Genomic DNA, 24579 nt, shown 5'->3' on the forward strand with positions numbered 1-24579 from the left:
TAGGATAAATCTGGGTGTTCAGCCTCCACCACTTATTAGTTCTGTGACCTTGAATACAGTACTTAATCTCTCTGAGATTGTTTAAATAAGAGAAGGTATAAAGAATTTACAATTAGTTCCTGACACATAGTATTTTAGAATGTTCATTTGTTATGATTTTCCCCCCTCGTTCATTATGTCTCCTCACTGAGAACACAAAACTGACCACTTGCAGTCATTTTAGACTTCACAGCAAGTAATATCACTGTTTCTCTGGAAAACTGAAATGAAGGAGCTAGAGTAAGGGAGAAGCGAGAGGCTAGTCACTGTAACTTTAGAACTTCCGATTTTAGTTCACTCTGTAAGGAGCTAGAAAAAATGTCATTCTATTAACGTGGGGACCAGAATTATGCTTAGATGAAGACTTGCATTGTTTGGAAGAAAAACTTAATAGGTGCTTGAAGTGGACTAGGAAGTTTTGTGGAGTTTGCTGTGGTTGGAACTGTTCTTTAGAAGGTGGGACCATTCTTTAGAAGAATGTAACAACATTCCTTACTGATTCATAGAGTGGGGCAGAGGAGAGAGAGGGAGGAAAAGGGGAAGAGAGAGATGCAGAGAGTTGGTGGCACATCTTCTGGGCTCCAAGATGTGACTCCCGTTTCTCACTAACATGCCTTTCAAATTTAGCAAGATATTCCATTTGGATTACAAAATGCTTGGTAGGAGTACATCATTTTTCACAACCAGTTCTGTGTCCATGTAGATGGATGCAGAGGTGAATCAGTGATACATGGGCTAGAAGCAGATAGGACCCAGATAGTAAAAGACCCATAGGAGTTGACAGAAATCTTAGGGTCTTTGAACCTGGCTATGGGAATGAGCTGGTTCAAAGAAATTTCTACCTAAAATAGAAGGGTAGGAACATAAAAGTTGATAAAAGTTAGAATTCATTGAACAAACATTGAGTGCTTCTGATGGGCCAGATACTAGGCTAGAATCAGGGGATAGAAGTAATGAAGATATGCTCCTCATAAAAAGAATGAGACAGGCAAGTAAATCCAATGGGTCATTATGGCCATAATAAGCCCAGAATGGACAGAAAGTACAGAGAAAAGGCATTGATCCACACTCATCAAAAACAACTTGCCCTTTTCAGATCTCTACACCACACACAAAACAAGGAGCATTTCTTACTAGGATAGTAAACTTGTTTGAAAGAAATTGAGAGAGGTCATTGTATCAACTTTGGGGTAGGATATATTCAAAGGCACTTATCCTTGTGGATATGTCTTTGTGGGCAGCAAGTCATAGATGTGGAAAAGACAGGCTCTGGAGAAAGGCCTGGCTGTGGTGTTGCCCACTAGTGGTCCAAGTACAAGAGTATATCAATAGGGGATCTAAATGAGAGGCCACTTGACTCTATGCATTTTTCAGCTATAGGGATGGCATTTCAAAATTTTAATCAGAAGCACTGTAATTATACATCAAAGCATTGCGTTTTATTCTGCCTTTGTCTTAACCATTGATGGAATGAGGCTGGTGCTTCCTAGTATGGCAGCAGTAAGCATGGCAGTGAAGATCACCAGCTGTAGTACCAGACTGCCTGGATTCAATCAGCTTAGATTCCTAACTGCATCACCTTGGGCGAGTTGTTTTACCCCTAGTGTCTCGGTTTCCTCATTTACTAAATAGTCATGAAATTGGCATATCCCCCATAGGTCTATTAAAGGATTCAGTGAATTAATAGAAGAATATAGTAAATATTCATGAAATGTAATCTAGAATAAAATTATTATACAGTCTGATCTAGGACAAGGAATAGAATGATATTAACAGTCTCAGACTCTTGAATGTATTTTCAATTCATTTCCTAACCCCCTCTTATGAAGTTTTATATATTTTTAAAAATAAATCTTTTTTTTTCTTTTTAACAGCAGACCATAATATTTACTGACCTCTCTTAAAGCTAGTCATCTACCATGGACACTTTGTCTCTATTTTAAGAAGTGTCAGTAACCTATTGCAACCACTGCCCCTTCCTTCCTCTGATTATGGTCTTGATTATAATGTTGCCCATCTAGTCTTTTTCTTCTGGATGATAAAGAATGGGCATTTGATTCTGGACTAGAATCCTGGCTCTAAGTCTTATTTTCCAGATAGCCTTCAGAGAGTTACTTAATCCCTTTTGGCACTGATTTCTCTTCTCTAAAATTGAGATATTACTTCTGACCTTATTGAATCACCATGAGGATTAAAAAGGATATCGGTACATAGAAAATACCCTGTCCAGGGCCTGTCACTTAGCAGCAGCTCTCTCTTTTTCTCTATTGGCCACTGGAATGATGATCAAATCAGGAAGCTCTGGTCCTAAGCCCCCTCTCTATTTAAGGAGGTACAATCAGTTATAGTTGGAGCTGGCTGGCTAACTGTAGCAGGTTGCCTGGCAACCCTCACAGATTTGCGACAGTCCTGAAAACAGTTTGCATCAACAAGCTTTCAATGATTGCAGCCGAACAGAAGCATTACCTAAAGCTGAAGGGACAGCAAATTGCTGGAACATCTTCCCAGCCTTTTGCAAGAATGATGTATGACCCAATTAGAGAGCAGGGGTTCATGAAAAGCCAAGGTTTACAATAAACAGCCTGTTCTTTGACCGTCATTACTGGTAGAACTAGTCAATGGCTAATTTGCTAACATGTACTTAATCTGGGGTGCACAAATGATAAGAAGCTAAGAAGAGATGGTTAAGATGCTACGGTAGTGTCCCACACAAGACGTGGCATGCTGTAGGTGACAACAGATGTCACTGACAGATGAACTGGTACAGTGGCCCTTTACAGGAATCAGATTCCATCTTGTATAAACTGAGGCCCAGGAAAGTAAAATTTATTCCGAAGGCCGAGGAGCTATTGGCCGTGCTGGAACAAAGTCCCAGTCTTCTGACTCTGGTGAATGTACCATCACCTATTCTGGCTGGTTCATTTTTAGACAATGGCAATTTCTTAAGAACTAATGGAGATTACATAATTCTCAGAAATACATTCCTAATTCAATCATTTTGAAAAATTTGCAAGACTAGAGTAAATGTGATTTCCATGAAATAATGATCTACCAAAAGAAAAGTATAAAGAAAAGATAAGAACAGATTTTTAACATGTGAGATCTAGACAAAAAATAGCTTCCTCCCCTTACAAAACTCCTTACCCTGTCTGGTTTTAAAGCCTTCAAGGCTTCAAGATTGCCCAGTGCCTTAGAAAAGAAGACCAGACACCTTAAATTAAAGCCTGGCCCTTAAATTAAAGCCTTTCTATCTGGCCCTAATGTCCTTTCTAGCCTTGCCCACCATTACCACCTTTACCTGTAGCCATCAGGTAGACAAACTGCCCTAGTTATCTTGTCCTGAATACCTACTTGACTTTTCTACCTCTCTGCTTTGGCTTTGTTGGTCCTTTTGCACGAGATGCATGTCTTCATTTTCTCCAAGTCCAAACTCAAGGCTCCTCCCTCTCTGAGATTTTACTGATCATCTGCCCAAACATGAGTTTAACCATCCTCAATTTTCCATAAAATTTCATTTTTAATTGCTTATAAGGAACTCACCACATATTAATTTGTCTTAGTAATAAGACTAGCATCCACTTGCCATTTACTGAGCATTTACTAAGTAGAAGGTACCATACAAGGCATTTCAACTGTTATCTCATTTTGTTATATGAAGGATATTTCTTTGGTATGGTAGATATTTTATCCCATGATTTATAAGTTCTTGGAGGACAAGGACACAGAGCAGTGTTTGGGTCTTGTGCAAAAATTTATGCATAATAAAAGGGTACAGAATGAAAAGCTAACGGTGAGAAATAAAGGTAGCTCTCTTTGATTTCACCTGTGTCCACAGAACTGTGAATTTTCCCATTTTCTAACTTTCTTTCAGGGATTCTAGCCAAATAAAGAGTTTAATAGGCTCTTTATTCTGAAGTGCAGCTGACCACACTAGATCTGCATTTCCACATGGCCACATGTGGTCCCTCCACTGCAGCTGAGCAGTTGGGCCCTCCCAAAGTACGTACGTCGAATCAGTGTCCTTTTCTTTCTTCCGTATTCCAAAGGCCTTCCTTGTACGTTTTTTCAATCCTGTGGGAAAACAACAAAGGGTCAAGGAAATCTATTTTCTATTTGAATATCCCTAGCAACATTCAAAGGAATGATATTTTTAGTTGCAAAACACCAGTTAAATTTGAACATTCAAAAAGCAATGAAAATTTCTTCATTTGTATGTATGTGTCTGTGTGTGCACGTGCATATGACTTATTAGTATTTTCGACAGATGTTTATCTTCTATTTTGGACAAACCAAGCTCAGTCTTGATTCTTCCATTCCTATTCTGTGAAGGCTCAGTCTGGGATTCCTATCTCCTCCATGTTCCATAGTTACATACATGGCTAGTGTTTCTTAGTATTATTCAGATATACTAAATGCCTCTATATTTCAAGACCTTAGACTTATTGGAGCACATGGGTGGCTCAATTGGGTAAGTGTCTAACTCTAGATTTAGGCTCAGGTCATGATCTCAGGATTGTGAGACTGAGCCCTGCATCGAGCCCTGCATTGGGCTCCATGCTCACCAGAGAGTCTACCTGAGATTCTCTCTCTTCCTCTGCCCCTTCCCTGCTTGTGCAATCTCTCTCTCAAATAAATAAATAAGTCTTAAAACAAAACAAAACAAAACAAAACAAAACAAAACCTTAGACTTGTTATTGGTAGTTTGGAAAGTCTTTCTGGCAAATTGAAGCTGAAAAAGTCCCTGAATTTCAGGATTTGTTTGGCACTAACAGGTGGAACAAAGGGAAAAACATGACAATATCAGGAATTTGATGACACCTTCTTCCAAAACATGTGAGTCAGCCCAAACCACTCAGGTTACATGAGTCATTCATTATCTGACTCTTAGGATGCTACTCATATAAAATCCCCCAAATGCCTCTGTTCAGTCTAATTTTGCATTTAATGGTCATTCCATTTAAGATGCCTAGGTCCTTATAATGTCAATGTTTGTTTTTAAAAAACATTTCTTCCCACATTAAGCTCTTCTTCATTATTCTTTACATTTCTTTATAGGTAAATTAATTGACATTTACAACAACCCACTCATAATATCTAGGAACACCTTATCCCTATTCATTTTCAATTTTAATTGTTAAAAACTTTCTTCCTTCTTCCTTCTAATTGCCTTAATCCCTCATAGGGACAAAATATCATAGCGACAATCATTTTCTTCTCATAATGTTCTTTGAGTTCAGGTCTCTTAATTGGCTTCTCCATGCTTTTAATTCAGGTTTGGGGTCACAAGGAATGCTGTATTTTACCAATCGCTACTGATTCTTATAAGACTATAAAATAAATACTATTATTATCTTAAGTTTCCAAATAATTTCATTTTCTGTAATTTGACTATGAGATAATAGATTGTATGCTCTACCTAATAGATCAGAAAATACACATAAATTCCAGTAATTATTGTATTAAATTAGTAACAGAACAGGCAATAGTAGTTTTCCATAAGCTCTGTCCTGTTTTTGATCACCAAATTTGTACAACAGCCAATATGAACTAGCTCAAGAACATCATGAATTGTCCATTTCTAGTATCATCTGTAAAAAAGATTTTATTTATTTGTTTTAGATACAGAAAGAGAAAGAACAAGAGAGGGAGAGAGAGCACATGGGAGTGTGGGATGAGGGCCTGAGGGAGAGGGACAAGCAGACTCTACACTCTATGTAGGGCTTGATCTCACTTGAGATCATGACCTGAGCTGAAATCAAGAGTCAGACGCTTAATCTACTGCACCACCCAGGTTACCTCCAGCATCATTTTTAAGTATGTAGCTTAATACAAGTTATATCTCTTTGTGCTTCAATCTCTCAGTCTATAACAAACCAGTCAATAATAAGTGATGAAAAAATGCTATGCCAATCTGTAATTTTAGTTTCACAGAAAGTTATATTTCCTGTACCTAGAATACATTCCTATATATGGAATATATATATATATATATATATATATATATATATATACACACACACATATATATATATATAGTAATATACCAAGGATGTGACATTCCAGAAAAACAGAACTAATCAAATTGATCAAATTGTGGAATAAAATAAAATATTGGAAACATTTTTACCCCTTGAAAAGTCAAAAGATATCAGAAATTTAAGGAATTACGAAGATAACTTTGAAAGACTAAAGCAAAGCTATGAAATGTAGTTTTTTTTTTTTTCTTTTTTCCAGTCTCTTCAATAAATGGTGCTGGGAAAATTGGACATCTACATACAGAAGAATGACCACTCTCTTGCACCATACACAAAGATAAATTCAAAATGGATGAAAGATCTTAATGTGAGACAAGATTCCATCAAAATCCTAGAGGAGAACACAGGCAACAACCTTTTGGAACTTGGCCACAGTAACTTCTTGCAAGATACATCCATGAAGGCAAGAGAAACAAAAGCAAAAATGAACCATTGGGACTTCATCAAGATAAGAAGCTTTTGCAAAGCAAAAGATACTGTCAACAAAACTCAAAGACAACCTACAGAATGGGAGAAGATATTTGCAAATGACGTATCAGATAAAAGGCTAGTTTCCAAGACCTATAAAGAACTTCTTAAGCTCAACAGCAAAGAACCAAACAATCCAATCATGAAATGGGCAAAAGACATGAACAGAAATCTCACAGAGGAAGACATAAACATGGCCAACAAGCACATGAGGAAATGCGCCGCATCACTTGCCATCAGGGAAATACAAATCAAAACCACAATGAGATCCCACCTCACACCAGTGAGAATGGGGAAAATTAACAAAGCAGGAAACCACAAATGTTGGAGAAGATGTGGAGAAAGGGGAACCCTCCTGTACTGTTGGTGGGAATGTGAACTGGTGCAGCCACTCTGGAAAACTGTGTGGAGGTTCCTCAAAGAGTTAAAAATAGATCTGCCCTACGACTCAGCAATTGCACTGCTGGGGATTTACCCCAAAGATACAGATGCAATGAAACGCTGGGACACCTGCACCCCGATGTTTCTAGCAGCAATGTCCACAATAGCCAAACTGTGGAAGGAGCCTCGGTGTCCATCAACAGATGAATGGATAAAGATGTGGTCTATGTATACAATGGAATATTACTCAGCCATTAGAAACGACAAATACCCACCATTTGCTTCAACATGGATGGAACTGGAGGGTATTATGCTGAGTGAAGTAAGTCAATTGGAGAAGGACAAACATTATATGGTCTCATTCATTTGGGGAATATAAAAAAATAGTGAAAGGGAATAAAGGGGAAAGGAGAAAAAATGAGTGGGAAATATCAGAAAGGGAGACAGAACATGAAAGACTCCTAACTCTGTGAAATGAACTAGGGGTGGTGGAAAGGGAGGTGGGCAGGGGGTGGGGGTGACTGGGTGACAGGCACTGTGGTGGGCACTTGACGGGATAAGCACTGGGTGTTATGCTATATGTTGGCAAATTGAACACCAATAAAAAATAAATTTATATAAAAAAAAGAAATGTAGATGTTATTCATATCTTAACAGATCCTTCAGAAGATCCAGGAAGAAACAGTCATACCAACTGTGTTAAAAGTGAATGTACAGGTGTGGTCATGACTTCTGAGAGTTCATTAAAAAATATTTGAAGAAATTTCTTTAAAGAGTAATAACAGTCAAAGATAATATAGGGATAACAAGTTAAAGACAGTATGTCTGGTAATCTAACAAGCTTTAAAAACACTATAGCCAATGATTTTTCACTTCTGACTCCAGAACTTCATAAGAATTTTAAAGTCACTCGCTATAGTATAATTGTTTTTAGGCTGGATCCTGAATATCTGTCAACTATTCTTTACCCAAAAATGAGAGGGAAAAGAAATCACTTATTTTTGAGAAATGAAGTAACTATTCCTTTGTCAATATCAAAAACATAGAGATATTAAAGGAAAGAACTTTGTTGTCTTGATGATCTTGGGCTAGAAAGGTTCTCTTCCAAGTTCTGGAAGTGAGAACATCCTCCCGTACGCATCCAGAACTACAGCCTTGGGTCAGCCACACAAGAAGTCTGACCTGTACCTCTAGCATCTTTCCACCTAATTCAGATTTCTTTTAGTTTCCTTTGGTATTATGAGAGCATCTAGTCAAGTCTGGGAACAACAAAAAAATTAAAAATAGACTGATTTTTTAAGAGAGTGGGAAAGATCATTTATTTCAAAATAGGCAGTCCTGGATATGATATTACAAGATAATAAAATAAAGCAGTGGGCACAGAAATTGACAACGGTGATACCACACACACAAAATATAGAATAAGAAGTTTCATCATTGCAATATTATTAGTTACTATTACTGAGATCCTACATATAGACCAAGCACCTGTTGCTTTGCATCTGTTGTCTCATTTATGTGAAAAAGTAGGAGGTGTTTTTTTTCTCAAATTATTATGAGCCTGAGGTTTGCCTAGGTTAGGTGCTATTATCACCACCATCAGGGAGGAAATTGGAGGCTCCTTTACCTCTCTATTGCTCCCCAAATGTTGAAATTCTCCAGGACTTTGTCCTAGGTTCCTCTGCATCCTCTCCCTGGGGCAATTTCATGTACTCACATGGTTTCACTTGCCATGTGTATGTAGATGAACCCTGAATCTATAGGTCAGGCCCAGTACCATCTCATGAGCTTCTGAATATATAGCACTTCTTCTCACACTCAGACTTCTATGAATAAATGTCAGATTTCTTCAAAAGTCTTCAGGCTCCACTTATTATATATATGCGATTAAACCTATAAAAGTATGCCCGATCATTTAGTTTACAATCATTTCTGAATAAAATTCCCCTTAAAATGAAATAGTTCTCATGGTGACAGATGGTAGCTTCACTTACTGTGGTAAACACTGAATAATATATGGAGTTGTCAAATCACTAAGTTGCGCACCTAAAACTAACATAACATTGTATGTTAACTGTACTTCAAAAATTAAAAATAAATTAATGAAATCATTCTCCAGGAAGAGATAAATGGATAAATAAAATGTATACCCATAAGTAAAATATATTTCTTTAAAAAATTTTTCATTTGTAAAATATATTTCTTATGACAGGTCCAGAAAGTTTGAGTCTTTTTTTAAAACTTAAAACAATCTTTTAAATTTAAAACATAAATTGTGTTTACTAGTGTTTTTCTCTGAAATTTCCCCAAGATAACCTAAAAAAAAAATCAAGATACCTTAGAACTTCCTGGCTTTAAGAGTATACAATTCTGCAGATAAAGAAACAGTACAGCTGAAAAAATTATCATTATCCATTTTATTTTATCCTGAGTAAAACTGTTCTACAGGAATTCAATTAACAAATACTAAATTCTGAATTTGAGCCTTTAAGTGTTACACTGAAAGCAGAATTGTTCAGAGGGGTCTTCTAAAAAGAAAACTTTGCACTCTATATTATATTAGGTCAACATCAAAATCTGATACTCAAAAGAACCTACAGGTTTTTTTTTGCTTGGTTGGTTTTATGTCTTCTGTTTTATTTTTTTTAAATCCTACTTGAAATATTTTTCTCCCTAAAAATGAAGACTGATTCTATGCATGAACAAGTTGAGGTAACAGTCCTTGAACTGAGTTTATTTATTTTTTTTAATGATTTATTTATTTATTTATGATAGACATAGAGAGAGAGGCAGAGACACAAGAGGAGGGAGAAGCAGGCTCCATGCCGGGAGCCCGACGTGGGACTCGATCCCGGGACTCCAGGATCGCACCCTGGGCCAAAGGCAGGCGCTAAACCGCTGAGCCACCCAGGGATCCCTTGAACTGAGTTAAGAAAAGGAGAAATCAAGGTATGAAAATCCTCTAGACAGGAGCTAAGGACCAGCCACACAGGAGACACTGCTGGTCTTAACCACAGATGTTGCCCTGCCAGATAGGAGTATAAGAGGAGAGTCTTGCCAATGATCCTCTTTTCTGTTCTTGTCCAGAATTCCTGTCACTCCACTGCTAGCTGGTAGTACAACAAAGAGAGACCAAACATAGAATGATCGTTGTCCTTTGACATGTTGACAGCTACTGGTTTTCCACCTGAGCTAATGTAAAGGGCTGAGCTGGGGAGACATCTGGGCTGGGTACAATAGAGAGGAGCCAAGGACAAAGCCAGGTTCCAACACTGGGGGATAGTGCACCTGCCAGGGTGAGGGAGGCATGTTCTGTGTATTTGATTGTTAATCTGTGAATCTGAAGGCATGACTTTTTGATTACCTTCTTTACTCATTTCCCAATCTTGCTTACTTTCCTTTTATGGATAGCTTTTCATTGTGTTCAAATCCTCATATAAACACAACACCTATGAAATTGTTGAAAAGGCACTACTTTTGGAGATCATCTTCCTAGGGGATACTTGATTCTTCTACTTCCCACCTCTCCTGAAACAATACTTTTGAGCAGAGCTTGGACAAGGCAAGGCCTGGGCACAAAGCTGGCTGTAGATTGACCTAGCAGTCTGGAAGAAAAAGGAGCATGAGGAGAAGTGGCAGTGACAGCTGTTTTGGGTCAGTATGTAAAACACAGGTCATAGAGGAACACAAATCATTCCTTCAGGTATCTCCCCAGAAGCCCGAAGACACTGCCTCCCAGAAACACAAGGGAAACATAGTGGAAAGGATAAGAATGCATGGAATTTGGAATCCAAAGATTTGGGATCAAACCCCAATTTGATCTATTAGTGGCTGTCACTTGCAGCAAAACTTAGAGAATCTAAAAGGTGCTGTGTTATTTTTAATGTAAGATTTATGTCCTCACAGGGCATGAGATTTGGAGGGATAATCCCAGTTTCCCCCTCTGTAATCACTAAGAGTGAGGGGAAGGTCACTCTAGTTCACTGAGTACCTCGTATGTACCAACACTATGCTTAGCACTTGACACAGACTAACCCTTTCAACAAACCTCAAAGGTATTACCAACCCTCTATTTTATGGATTAAGAAACAGACTCAAAGTGCTTAAATTCCTCTTCTAGCATCACTAAACAAACAAGCGATAGGACGAATATTTGAGCCGGGTGTGTTTGACTCCAAAGCCAAGCAACTTCTAACAGGGTGGTCATGAGGATTCTTGTTGGCACCCAGAGCAATGCCTGGGACTTGGTGAACACACCATCAATATTTGTTTAACAATTTTTTTAAAGGCCACTCAAAATTTGAATAATAATTAAAACAGAAACTAATGACTTTTTTCTGATGTTTGCAATATATATTCCATTGATACTTAGTTTTCTGGTATTCATTTGTATATATAGACATGTTAAGGAAGCTCCAAACTGCACAGGATGGACTTACCTGAATGCATAGTCATTAGGCCAGGGAATAGAGACTTGGGGTGAAGGGCGTATTGTGAATTCACCACATTTTTGGGTGAAGAATGTATATAATGGCACATCAAAAGGCTCAATTTAGCCCAAAATGTGTATCATAAATAAAAATGAATAGATGTAATTTATTAAGTACTTACAATGGTTTAGGAAATATGTCAGGAAGTTCTTTATCCTAGCCCAATACAACCTTATAAGGTGAGAGCTATTACTGTATTGATTCTATACCATGGGGCATGAGGAGAAACTGGTGCCAGGGCACATAGGTAGTACCTGTCAGACCACATTTCAGAGTTCCTTCTGCCCTGACTCCAGGATCCATGCTCTTCATGTCTTTGGAATAACTTGTTGCCAGTCATCACAATTCATTTTATTTTCTTATTAAAAAAACAAACAGACAGAAAGCAACTATATATATATATTTTTAATTGAAAGACATTTTTAGGAAAATTAAGAGGTACATTTCTTCAACATGAAGACTGTATTTTGCATGTTTAAATCTTCATATGCTGAACATAAGGAGACCCAATAGATGTTGCCAAATGGATTATTTCTGTAATAAGTGTAAATTTTCAGTTTGAGCCTTCATCAGCATGGTGGGTTACTCAAAGGTGAATCACATGTAATGAAATTATTTATTTTCTGCAGGAACCCAGGCCAAGCATTTGGTCTCAGTAATAAAAAACAGGCAAATTTAATTGCCCTGGGCATAATGCCCCATATTGACAGCAACTCTAGACTGGCAATATCTATTCATTATGATGGTCATTGTATTTCTGTCAGGAAAGATTAAGATGCTTTGCACATCAGCTCTTCCTCTAAGTTTTAAATATAGGTACTCTAATCTAATTCAGAGTCTTTGTCATAGGGTCTTACAGAACAATGTGAGACCAGTTAAAACGGAGGTCAACTCTTTCCATGATTTTTTATGATGCTTATGATTTTCAGTACCTAGACTACTGCCTAAGATATGGGAACTGCTTTATAAAAACGAGTACCAGGAAATATAAAAAGCCGAGTTCAGTGTATTGCAGTACTTGGCACATGATAGTCACTCAGCAAATGTTTGCTGGTTGCTCTACATATTTGCAATTCTAACCAAAATTGTTCCAATTTGATGGGCATGTGCCTTTGGTCCGAATGCTCTACCTTCATTTTTATTTGAGTCAAAGGAAATCCCGGTGTTCTTTGTACTTAGTAAGCACAAAGATGGTACCCCACCATTCTGAGCTGAGCCTACGGGGAGAAATGCACATCCTGACAATATACTTCATTTGTATTGGATTGCAAAAGGGCCTGAGATGGATGGCACCTTGAAATTCAGATGTGATATGTGAGAGTTCATGTTAATGCACTAAAATGGAGATTGCTAGAAGGCACTTAAGAACTTAAAGGAGCTAAAAACAGTGATGACTTTTTTAAAAAAAGAATGTTTGACCTTTTGGTGACATGGATGAAGATGTTAAAGAGAAGATGGCCATGGAACAGATTTGCCATAAAAAGATTTCGTGTTTGCTATGCTGTTATTAATGGAATGAAGGAGCTGAGTAGAGTTAGGAAGAATTTTAAGCATGTGAACAACTTCTGTTAAGATTTAAGTAGCAAGATCCATGGGTAGCATATGTTGTTATAGTGAAAATGAGGAGGTTTGAGCTCTAAGAGACTTGAATTCAAATAACTTCTCTACCTCCTAGGGCAAGTATCTTTGAGTTTCACTCTTCTCAGCTATTTACCATAAAAGCTTTTTGTAAAGTTTAAAATGGGAGTAAAAGTCCTGTATAACACCTAACATATATTGTGCACCACTTTATGCAGATTCTTCTTGCCTTTCTTAGTTTTGATAGTTACAAAGCAATTGGAAATCAGCCATTTTAATTGATTACATAAGGACAACTAAATGCCTGATTTGTACATCTACTCCTTTAGAAATAAAAATACATAGAAATAAAAAATAATCAAAATTTCAAAATCTGGAGCTTTCTTTGGTTACTTAAAAAGATTTATTTATTTATTTATTTATTTATTTATTTATTTATAGATAGATAGATAGATAGATAGATAGATAGCTCATGCGCACCAGTAAGGATAGGGGCAGAGGAAAAGGGAAAGAATCCTCAAGCAGGCTCCCCAATAAGCGTGCGAAGCCCAACTTTGCAGGGCTCAATCCCAGGATCCTGAGATGATGGCCTGAGTGGAAATCAAGGGTCAGATGCCCTTAGCCATTTGAGCCACCCAGGCACCCCTGGTTACATTTTTAATAACAAAACTGAACTTGGTCTCAAGAAATATAAATTTACTAATATCTATCACAAAAAGTAGTGGAGATTAAGAGATTCAGCCTTTTAAAGAAGCACAATCACCTTCTGTAGCAGAAAAATACAGCATTGATGAAGACTTTGCTAAATGCAAGTCTATTACAAACTTAATCAGCTGGTCTTCTCAGGGTGATTTGGAAAGAAGCCAATGTTACTTCTACTTGGATTAGTGGTATATCGAATTTGAAGTTTCTTGCCCCCACCCTGAGGAGGAGAAACACACATTCTACTGGAAAAATAACACTGCAAACACTAGTGAAATTAATTTGACCTGTTCCTTAAGAACCTTGTTCTGTAAAATGGTTCCCCTCTTATTCACTCTTCTCTCCTTCCTCACATTCACGGATTCTCTTCTCTCCCCTCTGTCTCCAATCCCTCCCCTCCCCTGACATTGCCATGTAGACTAAATTGAAGTTAATGATCCTGTTCAGATGGACTCTGGTTTTCAGGCATAAACAGAAAAATTCAATTGAGTCATAATTCACCAAATATCATTTCCCAAACCTCCATTTTCAACAAGAAAATAATTTTAAAAAAAGAAAACTGGACAATAACAGAAATCCTTTTCAGATCCTTTTTTTCTTTTTATATTTCTTCCAGAGAGGAAGGAACAAGTACTTTTGTAAAACCTTTAAGTTGTTACTACATAACAAATAAATGTACCATTTAGTGCTCTGAATTAAATTCTTAAATTCTTCAAAGGTGAATTAAAAAAGAAAACTGGACCACAGCCTACTAGAATTCTTGTGGTTTAATTCTAACCTACAAGGTGGAGGCACAGAGATGGGCAAGGAGAAAGGAGATTTATATGGCACAGCCGAATTTAACACATCATAGGCTCTTAGCCAACTTTACTTAGTAAGAATCCATGAAGTCTACTTCCAAAATGGAATAGTAATAGTTTAAAAAGTTAAAAATATGTAAATATAGAGATATTGTCAAAAAAAGATCAGTTATTGAATAAACAAGTACAAAAAAAGGTACAAAAGGGAGCTAAATACAGAATTTAGCTCTAAGTTTTTTTGAGAGCTCTTAGAGGCCTGCATCTAGGATGCATGTGGATTGACCCCATTTACTAAATTTATAATGATAATGATTATCCATGTATTTATTCACCTGTCCTCCATCCATCCATCCTTTCATCCTCACACACATCCATTCTTTGGCTATAAATCTCAATAGATTACAAAGTTCATTGTCATGAAATTATTCCTGTGGGATAACATGAATCTATTAAGTTGCAATGAAAACCTGGTTCCCTTTTGCCTCTTCTCATTAGGAGGCAGAAAATATCAAGTTAACCCTCTTGAGAAATTAATCCCTGATAGGCTTTCAGATTTATCAAGCAATCCCCTCAGCATAGGTAAATGGTCATATTATTATTCCCTTCCTTTATATACAAGTCTTATACTCCAAACGTTTATATTGATTTGTTACTCTAACGAGTCTCTGGCTCTAGGTCTTCATACTTACCTAGCAAGCTCAGAATGGCTTCCATATTTTCAATATTTTTCCATATTGGTCAGTATTCTCTTCACTAATACCCCAGTATTGACCAAGGATATAACTTTAGTCTTTTATTCAGTGCCTAGCGTCATGCAAGCTCCAGAGTATTTGTGATCACTGTCAGAAGATCTCCTCATCTTCTCATTCAGTGGTTGACAGAATAGGAACCTGTCAAACATCTATCACGTGCCAGGGACTCTTCTAGGCTAGGGATACAGTATCTAATAGAACCCTTGAATTATGTAAGATCACAGATCAGTTATTAAAACCCTAAAACACCCACCTTTAATTAAGTAGCTGTTACCCATTTTAGCTCTTTCTTATCTGTTCATTAGTGTGACATATATGCATAATTGTGTGGTATTTGAGGTGAAGAGTGACATAAGATGAGGAAGTCAGGGGCCAGATAATGCAAGTTCTTGAAAGTTAAGGATTTTAGATTTTAAGGGCAAGGGGCACTCATGAAAAGCCTTTGAGCAGAAAAGAACATCATCTATTATCTAGTCCCAGAATGTTCCATCATCTATTATCTAATTTGATGTCACTATGACATGCTAAATAAATGAAATGACTGTTTTCTTTTTTTTTTTGAAATGACTGTTTTCTAGATCATCAAAATTACTCAATTACATTGAGTATTCTTTGGTGTTAAAAGTATTATGCTATAGTGGTTATTGAAAGCTAATATATTTTTAAAAGATTTTATTTATTTATTTATTTATTTATTTATTTATTTATTTATTTGACAGAGAGAGAAAGCAAGCCCACGAGGGAGAGGGAGAAGCAGGGTCCCAGCTGAGCAAAGAGCTCAATGGAAGGCTTGATTCCAGGAGTCTGGGTTCATGAACTGAGCCACTCAGGTGCCCTGAAAACTAATATTTGAGTATGGTTTTGGTATAGAAATTCAAACCAAAGTAATTTGCCAGAACAGCTGAATTCTTGCACTCTTTTTACCTCTTAAGAGTTTACCATTTGTGACAGTATGAAAATATATCACTTTTGATAATCCTAATTGAGATTCAAACTAATTAAGAGCCTTCTGTTTAGATCTCCATAACTCCTGAACTCAAACCCCTCACAGTTTTGTCACATTTGCAATCAGCTTCAAAATCAAATTTTAGCTTTACCACTAACCAGCTGTGTTTCCTGAATTGTAAAATACCTGTTTCCCATGATGTTGTAATAAATGAGAAAATAATTCAAATACGTAAATTAAATGCTACCTAAGCAGAAAGTAATATCATTACTTATTAGTGTGATTATTATTATCATTTTAATTGAGAGTTGAAAGACAGTAAACTGTGGTAGTGTATACCACCTAAAAGTAAAGTATTCAATCCAGTGAAAATAGTAAGGTCTCTCTCTTTCCTTGTTAACACAGAAGGGGAAGGAAAATCCATTTCTCCTCACAAACCATTTGGTATATTTTCTGGCTTCTTCTGTTGGATATGTTAACTTGAAGATTCTATAAAATCTTGTCTACTTCTCAGCAATCTAACAAGATAATGACACATGTTCACATGGAGCGTGAATAATTGAAAGCAGAACTTCCTCCCAAGCCAGTTCCTCCCTTCTCTCCAATGGTACCATCATTCCCCAAGATGCTTCATCTAGACTCCTCCTTACCTTTCCTTTCTACAGCCAATCCATCGGGGAATGCTGTTAGCTCTCTTTCTTTTCTATTTCTTTTTTTTAAAAGACTTTATTTATTTATTCATGAGAGACACACACAGAGAGAGGCAGGGACATAGGCAGAGGGAGAGGTAGGCTTCCTGCGGAAACCTGATGGGGAACTCGATCCTGGGACTACAGGACCATGACCTAAGCCAAAGGCAAAAGCTCAACCACTGAGCTACCCAGGTACATCAGCTCTAGTTCTTATATAGATCCACCCCATTTCCCCTAGGCTCCTTCCATCTCATAAGGTTCTCATTTCTGTAGAAATGCCAAGATCCAAATGGCCTCTAAGATTGCCTTGGAAGAGGAAGAAAGCATAAGAAAGGCAATCCAGAAATGGTTACCACCTCAGCCAGGAAAGAGTTCTCTACCATTAACTAAAGAGTATGGCTTATATAGCCAATGGTCTCACCTAGATGTAAGAGATGCTGAAAAACAAAATTCCTGCCTGCCAAGCCAGTCCCTAGCAACACTTTGCACTGTGGTAAGGGAACTCAGCTCTTTGGAAGTCAGCTGGCTGTCTCTTTCAATCCCTGCTTGGATGGAAGACACTATCACTTCTCTGCAGCCATGAACTCTAGTTCCACATAATTAACTGGTTCTGCCACTTGCTACTTGTGTTAATTTGAATAAATATATACCTCTCTTAGCCTCAGTATTCTCATCCAAAGGATTGCTATGAAAACTAAATAAATCATGCATATAATGTGCTTAACAAAATCAATGGCTTGACCCAAACATTATTATCTAAAAATTGAGTCTGAATATAAAACTGATCCCAGGATAAATTCTTAAAATGTTTGGGTTAATAAAAAAATCTATGCTATGGTTTATTGAATTACCTTTATCCCCCTAAGGGTAATGTTGAAGAAGGCTTTGAGGTTTTTAACCATCCCCCCAATCATAATTTAAGGCAAAAGATTTTGTTCTTGGAAGGGGGTTTTAATCAGCTTCTGTTAAAGGACAAGAAAGAGGAAATAACACAGCACACCTGACAGGTAATTGAGTCACAGAATAGCAGGGTGGAGGTCAACATCTGGTTTGGTACTAGATTGGCAAAACTAAAGCCCTGAGAGATTAAAGCAGTAGGCCCACAGCCACACAGAGAATTCCAGAGGGTGCTGGATTACAACCTTCATGCTTTACTCAGTCCAACATATTTTACCTGTTGATCTGCTCAATATGGGCGAGCATATACATGCGTGTGTATGATAAATATTTATTAATATAAAATATAAATATGTATATGTGTTTGTATGTGTGTGTATATCTATCATCTATCTATCTATCTATCTATCTATCTATCTATCTATCTATAGAGAGAGAGCACATAAGCTATATACCTATCTTCTCTAGTACTCTAAAATACCATGTAGTTTCAGGTTTGAGTATACTTTTACTTTCTCCTTCTATGTTAAATATATCTCATTACTTTCTAAATGTCGAGAGCAGTGTTGTAAACACCTATTTGGCTGAATCTCATTGCCCTGGCAATCTGAATCACATTTCCAGTGGCACTAATACCTTTTTAGCTGGAATTTGGCTTAGCATTTTGATTAAGGTTTCTGTTAAGTACTCTAAAAAGACTTTTCCATTTATGAGACTGTAACCTCAAAGACAGAAGGGGAGTAAAAGGTGACTTTAATAATAGAAAACAAAACAAAACAGAAAAAAGTCATTAAGGACAGTGTCTGTAGAAATGCCAAGATCCAAATGCTGAATATGAATTAAGCTAATTATGTGGTACTCCCCACAAGTGTGTTTTGTTCTTCCTGGAATAGTCAACATTTACAAGAGAAATTGTATTCTTGATTCAAAAATTTGCCAGCATGCTAGTTGGGCTGCCCCAGATATTTCTCCTTTGAAACTCCCTTGAAAACCAAGGCTAGCTCTAGTTTTGTTTTGTTTTGTTTCATGGCCACCTAAACCCATGTACATGCCTTCTTCATCTCTGCCACTAGGTTTAAGTGCACCCTACCTCAGTGATTTCAGTGGGATTCAATTTGCTCTGAAGTTACCAGAAGGTAGAACTCCTTACTTAGTGTGGCATTTAGGACTTGTTCTGTTTTATCTACACCATTACTCTTTGAACACCCTGCTCTGCAACCAAAGGAAAATTCTCCTCATTCCCTAAACAAGCACATTCATGACCTGTTAGCTTCTGTTTGGAGGACTATCTCTTTGAACAACCTTCTCTTCAAACTAGAAAGTCACCCACCTCAGGAATGCCTGACTATGTCTGCAGGAAGTGTTCCTTTAGAAGTGTTTTTCTTTTCTGCTTGGGTTCTTCCGAACTTCACTTAAGATTTCCTTATAGAACTTAATAGCTTTTCTTGCCTCATTTTTTGCCTGCTCCAGTTTATGTTATCTTTGTTCTTTTAAATTTTAAACTGCTTTATTTTATTTTATTTTATTTTATTTTATTTTTATTTATTTTTTTAAGCTGCTTTAGAATAGGACCCACACATGTCATTCATTTTGTGCCCCAATCGGTGAACCTAATTCAGTGCCCAGTACACAGCAGATGGTCACTGAACATTCACTAATTGAGAAAAAGCTTTCAAGCCAAGCAGAGACTCAAGTGGTAAAAATCACCTTCTCCATTATTATTTGATATAAGCCACCAAACAAGGAGTTTTCTAGTTAAGACTTTTTTTCCATCACTAGGAAAAGAAACTCCACTAAATGCTTGGAAAGCTTTACTTATCTAAGAGCATGTATCATAAATACAGCCAAAAAAAAAAAAAAAAAGACCAACCCCCCCTCCCTAGAAAAACAAAAAAAAAAACACAGCAAAGTATATGAATATGTAGAAGGAAAGGTGAAAGAAGTTGTCACACTTGGGTATGTAAGTATGTAAACATGAATGAGCTTACACGTATGTAAGTATGTAACACTTGTGTACACAACACAGAAAGGACTCTCAGATTCTTCCTTAGTACCTACTCCCTCTTGTTTTAAGGACAAAAATAACAACATTAGTGATCTCCTTTTCCAGACCAGATGGGCAGCAGCTAAATGGAATGAGTCAAAGCGGCAAAGTTAAACGTTGGTCATTATGGCAGCTGCCAGAGAGAGAAGGATCCATCATACTCTTTAGATGATGAAAGAGCTTTTATCTTGGGGCTACCAGCCCAATACATAACAACAGTGCCTGTTGCTTTCTTGCTTGGTTGAATTAAAGCATAGGGCATTAGTTGGAATTCTAAACAATGATACATATAAAAAACATTTTTATTTTTTTAAGGTTTTATTTATTTATTTGACAGAGAGAGAGAACACAAGCAGGGGAGTGACAGGCAGAGGGAAAAGTAGGCTCCCCACTGAGCAGGGAGTCTGACCCCGTGTTCTATCCCAGGACCCTGGGATCATGACCTGAGCTGATCCCTAAGCCAAAGGCAGATGCTTAACCAACTGAGCCACCCAGGTGCCCCTAAAAAGCACTTTTAAAGTTGTCTTAAGTAGTTAGGAAAATGTTACTTTCACCATCAAAAATAGATTAAATTATCTTTGATGGTCTTTGCATAGGAAACACAAGCAATATGAGCATATTATATTTAAGAATGTATATCACATATATATTAAAGACATGAAATCTATACTAATATATATCCATAATATGTATTAACATAATACATCAAAACCTAGTTTTTGATATTTCTAAACTGTAATATATATTATATTTACATATATTATATGTAAAAATATTATATTCTTTTTTTTAGAAAATTTAATTCTATGGAATAAAACTAGCTAGCATTTATTAAACGCCATCATGTAATTTTTATGCATTATCTCATTAAAACTCACAGCCACACACGGTGATGCGGATATAGTCATCCTTGCTTTGCAGATGAGGAACACTTCTCAGAGAAGTGCCACAAGTTTCTAACATAGCACAGATAATAAACGATGGGTCAAGGGTCACATTCAGGCTTGTCAAAACCCAAGGCCCATGTCCCTGACCCCTACCCATTTATGCATGTCTGCTGGGTGGCTGAGCAGAGAGTGAGCAGTGCACACAGGGCCCTGACCATGCACTTGCTAAAGTAGCTCACAAGTGAGATCCAGTGATCTCCTCAAGCACCCCTAGTCTCCTCTCACAGCACGCCTGGGAATATCTGCTCTTTATGGTCTGCTCTGTTCTGTTGCTATCATTATTACAGAAAAACGTTTGTCGTCAAGAAGGCTTTTTGAAATGGCCTGACCTCTGAAGAAACTGAAGAGATTGATTAGGCATCTTTGTGACAGGGTGTCCCCTGGTGGAGGTAGGGAGATGGGGGAGGGTGGGAACTTCACTCAAAGCCTTTCAGAACGCCCCACTGATAGAATAGGGTCATTCACACAATTAGAAGGCCGGAGGAAAGAATGTACCATTTCTATCTCTGAATTACTAATTTTTATTTTAGCCCTGGAGATAGTGACTTCAGCTTCTTTGCTTCAAATACCCTTAGTCATCAATCACCAGCTAACTCTTCTCCCCAACACTACTATGGTGCATCCTCTGTCACTCAGCTATGTCCAACGGTAGGCCATGCCCAAAATAGTTCTCTGCTTCACATCTGCCTCTGGGTGCTCTCTAGTAGAGAGCAGGTTTTATTTATAAGTCATGCATTGAAGTTGCTGGGCTAGCTGGCCATTGTGTGTAATAGAACTCCAAGCCTTGGAAGGAACTCGTTGTTTGAGATGACCAGTTGATATTTTGTTTTTTTGAAATATGAGGGGATGATGAGGAAAGTTCATAGTTAGGAGAAGAGTGTTAGAAACCCAATCATGTTTCATCAGCAATTTTTTTTTTCATCAGCAATTAAAATGGACCTGGGAATGGGTTTGAATTCTGTTGAGAAATCAAAGTAGTAAAAACCACATTACAAGATAGTCTAGTTCACAAAAACAATACATGACTCCAATCTTGCTTTCGTCAGGCCGAATGTTGTAGGATTCCAGGAAAAACGTAATTGTGAAAATGGTCTCTCTGTAACAAATAATGTCTGTTAGTATGTAGTAGCTGTTCTTAACTTCTTTTTGGTCACAGACTTCATTGAGAATCTAATAAAAGCTATGGATTCTCTCCCCATAAAATATTGTCATGCACCTATATCTACCAACCTGTGTGTACTATTCTTGGGAATTTATAGACTTCCTAAATGTATCACAGGCCGAGTTAATTTAAGTCCCTTTCTCTGTAGGAACTCAATTATTTTTTGCATTAATGTGTAACAATGGTATATAATAAATGATATTGGCTGAGACAACCCAGTTATGCCAAGCATTGTAGTGAAGCTTGGTCAGATATTAAATGAGTTATTCAACACTTTAGAAAGAATCAGAGTCTGAGTCAGGCTTAGAATTCACAGTGTTTGTCCTTGGACCCATAATGATGGATGTCTTAAATTACAGTCAATCAGCCGAGTCCTCTGTTATGTCTCTGTGATGAAGCCTCTCTATTTTTCTTCTGGCTCTTCTAGTCATCTGTCTGTTTCTGTTACAAACAGCTACAGTGCTTTTGCTAGGCCCACGGCTTTTAAAAATGAGTAGAGGAGAGGGGGGAAAAAAGCATATATATTTTAGAAGTAGAAATAGAAACTAAAGAGCTTGATCATTAGCAATGATAATAAAAGAAAAAACAGAGCTCCTACTGGCTGCTAATTATAATGGTAGGCCCTCTCATGCATCTTATCTCACAGAAGCCATAAATCCATCCTGCTGAGGAGGTATCATCCATTCACTATTTTATGTATGGGTAGCCAGAGGCTCTAAGAGACTATGTGACTTGTGTAAGACCCCCTGGTTAATAAACTGCACTCTTAACATATATTTGTGTCTGACTCCAAGTCTAGTATTTTTTCCCATTATATATGCTTTTAAAGTACTTATTTTATTTTTTAAAGATTTTATTTATTTATTCATGAGAGACAGAGACCGAGAGGCAGAGACACAGGCAGAGGGAGAAGCAGGCTCCATGCAGGGAGCCGGATGTGGGACATGATCCCAAGACTCCAGGATCACACCCTGGGCCAAAGGCAGGCGCTAAACCGCTGAGCATCCCATAAAGTACTTATTTTAAAAATGAAATCTAGGGACACCTGAGTGGCTCAGTGGTTGAGCATTTGCCTTTGACTCAGGTCATGATCCCGGGGTTCTGGGATCGAGCTCCACATCAGGCTCCTCGCAGGGTGCCTGTTTCTCTCTCTGCCTATATCTTTGCCTCTCTCTCTATGTCTTTGCCTCTCTTAAATAAATAAAATCTTTGAAAAAAAGAAGTTAAAAAAAATGAGATCTAGTTCCACACTTCCAGTATCTTAACATTCTCTATGTCTGAGAGATTTCAAAACTTCCCCCAGATGAAAAGATATGCATGGAGGAGAAAAGGTGACCTACACCTAGAATACTCAGGTGGATTCCAACACTAAGGTTACATGGTCTTGGCTAAGCCACAGAACAATTGAAACCTTACTTGGAGAACTGGGCTTCTATCCATGAGCATTCAGATTCATGCTGCCTTTTCTTCCAAGATGTGGCCAATTGAACCACAGAGACAATCAGTGGTATCAGGCAGTAATGAGGAAACTTCATATCTTGTTTCCATTCACCCTCAGACACCAAACTAACTTTCACCCATATTTCCTTCTAGATGGAAATTGAAAGCCCTTATGAACTGTCATGGCAAGAATATCAGCTTGTGTTGGCCTGTGAAGGGATCGTGAGTCATTGTGTGGCTGTATTTGTTATGAGCTCTGAGACTCACCAGGTAACACAATAGTCTTATGTTAACTAAAATGATGGCCTCCCTGCCACATCCCGTTACAACATGGTCCATTATAATGACCTGGTGCCAGTGTCCTTAGATTAATTTTAAGTGTCCAGGTTGAAAACAAAGCCACGTTACAGTTCTGTGGGGGAAATGTTTTAGCAGTGCCACATCTCAGTCTTCTCAGACTTTGATTTTGCTTCTTGGACTTCCCAGCTTCCCATTCCTGTGCCTTCTTTCATTTCTCTACCTCTTGGCAAGGTAACTGGGATGAGGTAAGCAGCCAGTCTGTGGACTTGTGTATCCAGAGAACCCTGCCCAGGGGAGGGGGCTCCACCTGGAAAGCTACAGCCATACGGCAATTGTCTGATCAGGTAAGAAAGCCTTTAATGCCTGCCCACATGATGCCTTCCAAAGTCATGCTCAGAACTGACCCTGATTTCTCCCTTGGTAACTGCCTCCAGCAACATACCTAAAAATGTTTGGCAAATGCTTATTGATCATTTGCTATATGCTGGAAATTATTCTATGTATTGGGGTACAGAATTAATAAGATAGAGCTTCTACCTTTGAGGAGCACTGCTAAATTGGTGAGAGAGATTCATAAAAATATGATTTCAGCATGATATTAGGGTACATTTGTGTGCAGTCATTAGAGCCCATGACAGCACAGAGGAAAAGCACCCACCCCAACCTAGGGACTCAGAGAAGAGTCCCATCTGACATGCATAATCTGAGTCCTGAAAGGTGAGGAAGAGTCTGGTGGGAACAAAAAAGTGAGATGAACATTCCAGATCAAACATGGTGACAGAAGGATGACGTGGATGATCTATATAGGAGAAATAGAAGCAATTTGCTATTTGTTAGTAAAACTAAGTAAGAAAGAGACAGTGATAGGAGATGGGGCTAAAAATGTAGGTCAGGATAGGTCATAGG

At 37.7% G+C, this 24579-nt stretch overlaps 1 protein-coding gene and 2 long non-coding RNA genes across 32 annotated transcripts in view; 2 read left to right on the forward strand and 1 right to left on the reverse strand.

Moving 5' to 3' along the window:
* Window positions 1–9750, forward strand: part of LOC111095919 — a 98417-nt gene extending 88667 nt beyond the window's left edge. The window contains exons 5-6 of one of the 2 annotated variants that reach the window (XR_005359630.1): window positions 3911–4038; window positions 6274–6333. This is a non-coding gene — a long non-coding RNA (uncharacterized LOC111095919). Of the gene's footprint in view, window positions 1–3910; window positions 4039–6273; window positions 6334–9698 lie in introns of those variants that run through there. The other variant, XR_005359631.1, reaches the window with a different exon arrangement.
* SGIP1 (SH3GL interacting endocytic adaptor 1) overlaps window positions 1–24579 on the reverse strand; it is a 201927-nt gene that overhangs the window by 114329 nt on the left and 63019 nt on the right. For all 25 annotated transcript variants that reach the window (XM_038537198.1, XM_038537197.1, XM_038537200.1 and 22 more), the window contains one exon: window positions 4047–4110. In XM_038537198.1, coding sequence (XP_038393126.1) covers window positions 4047–4110 — 64 coding nt within the window. The remainder of the gene's footprint in view (window positions 1–4046; window positions 4111–24579) is intronic.
* LOC111095920 overlaps window positions 9813–24579 on the forward strand; it is a 41393-nt gene continuing 26626 nt past the window's right edge. For 4 of the 5 annotated variants that reach the window (XR_005359635.1, XR_005359637.1, XR_005359633.1 and 1 more), the window contains exons 1-2: window positions 9813–9872; window positions 23527–23643. This is a non-coding gene — a long non-coding RNA (uncharacterized LOC111095920). Of the gene's footprint in view, window positions 9873–15962; window positions 16076–23526; window positions 23644–24579 lie in introns of those variants that run through there. The other variant, XR_005359634.1, reaches the window with a different exon arrangement.

This window comes from Canis lupus, chromosome 5, assembly GCF_011100685.1.
Source record: "Canis lupus familiaris isolate Mischka breed German Shepherd chromosome 5, alternate assembly UU_Cfam_GSD_1.0, whole genome shotgun sequence".
Classification (NCBI taxonomy): Eukaryota; Metazoa; Chordata; class Mammalia; order Carnivora; family Canidae; genus Canis; species Canis lupus.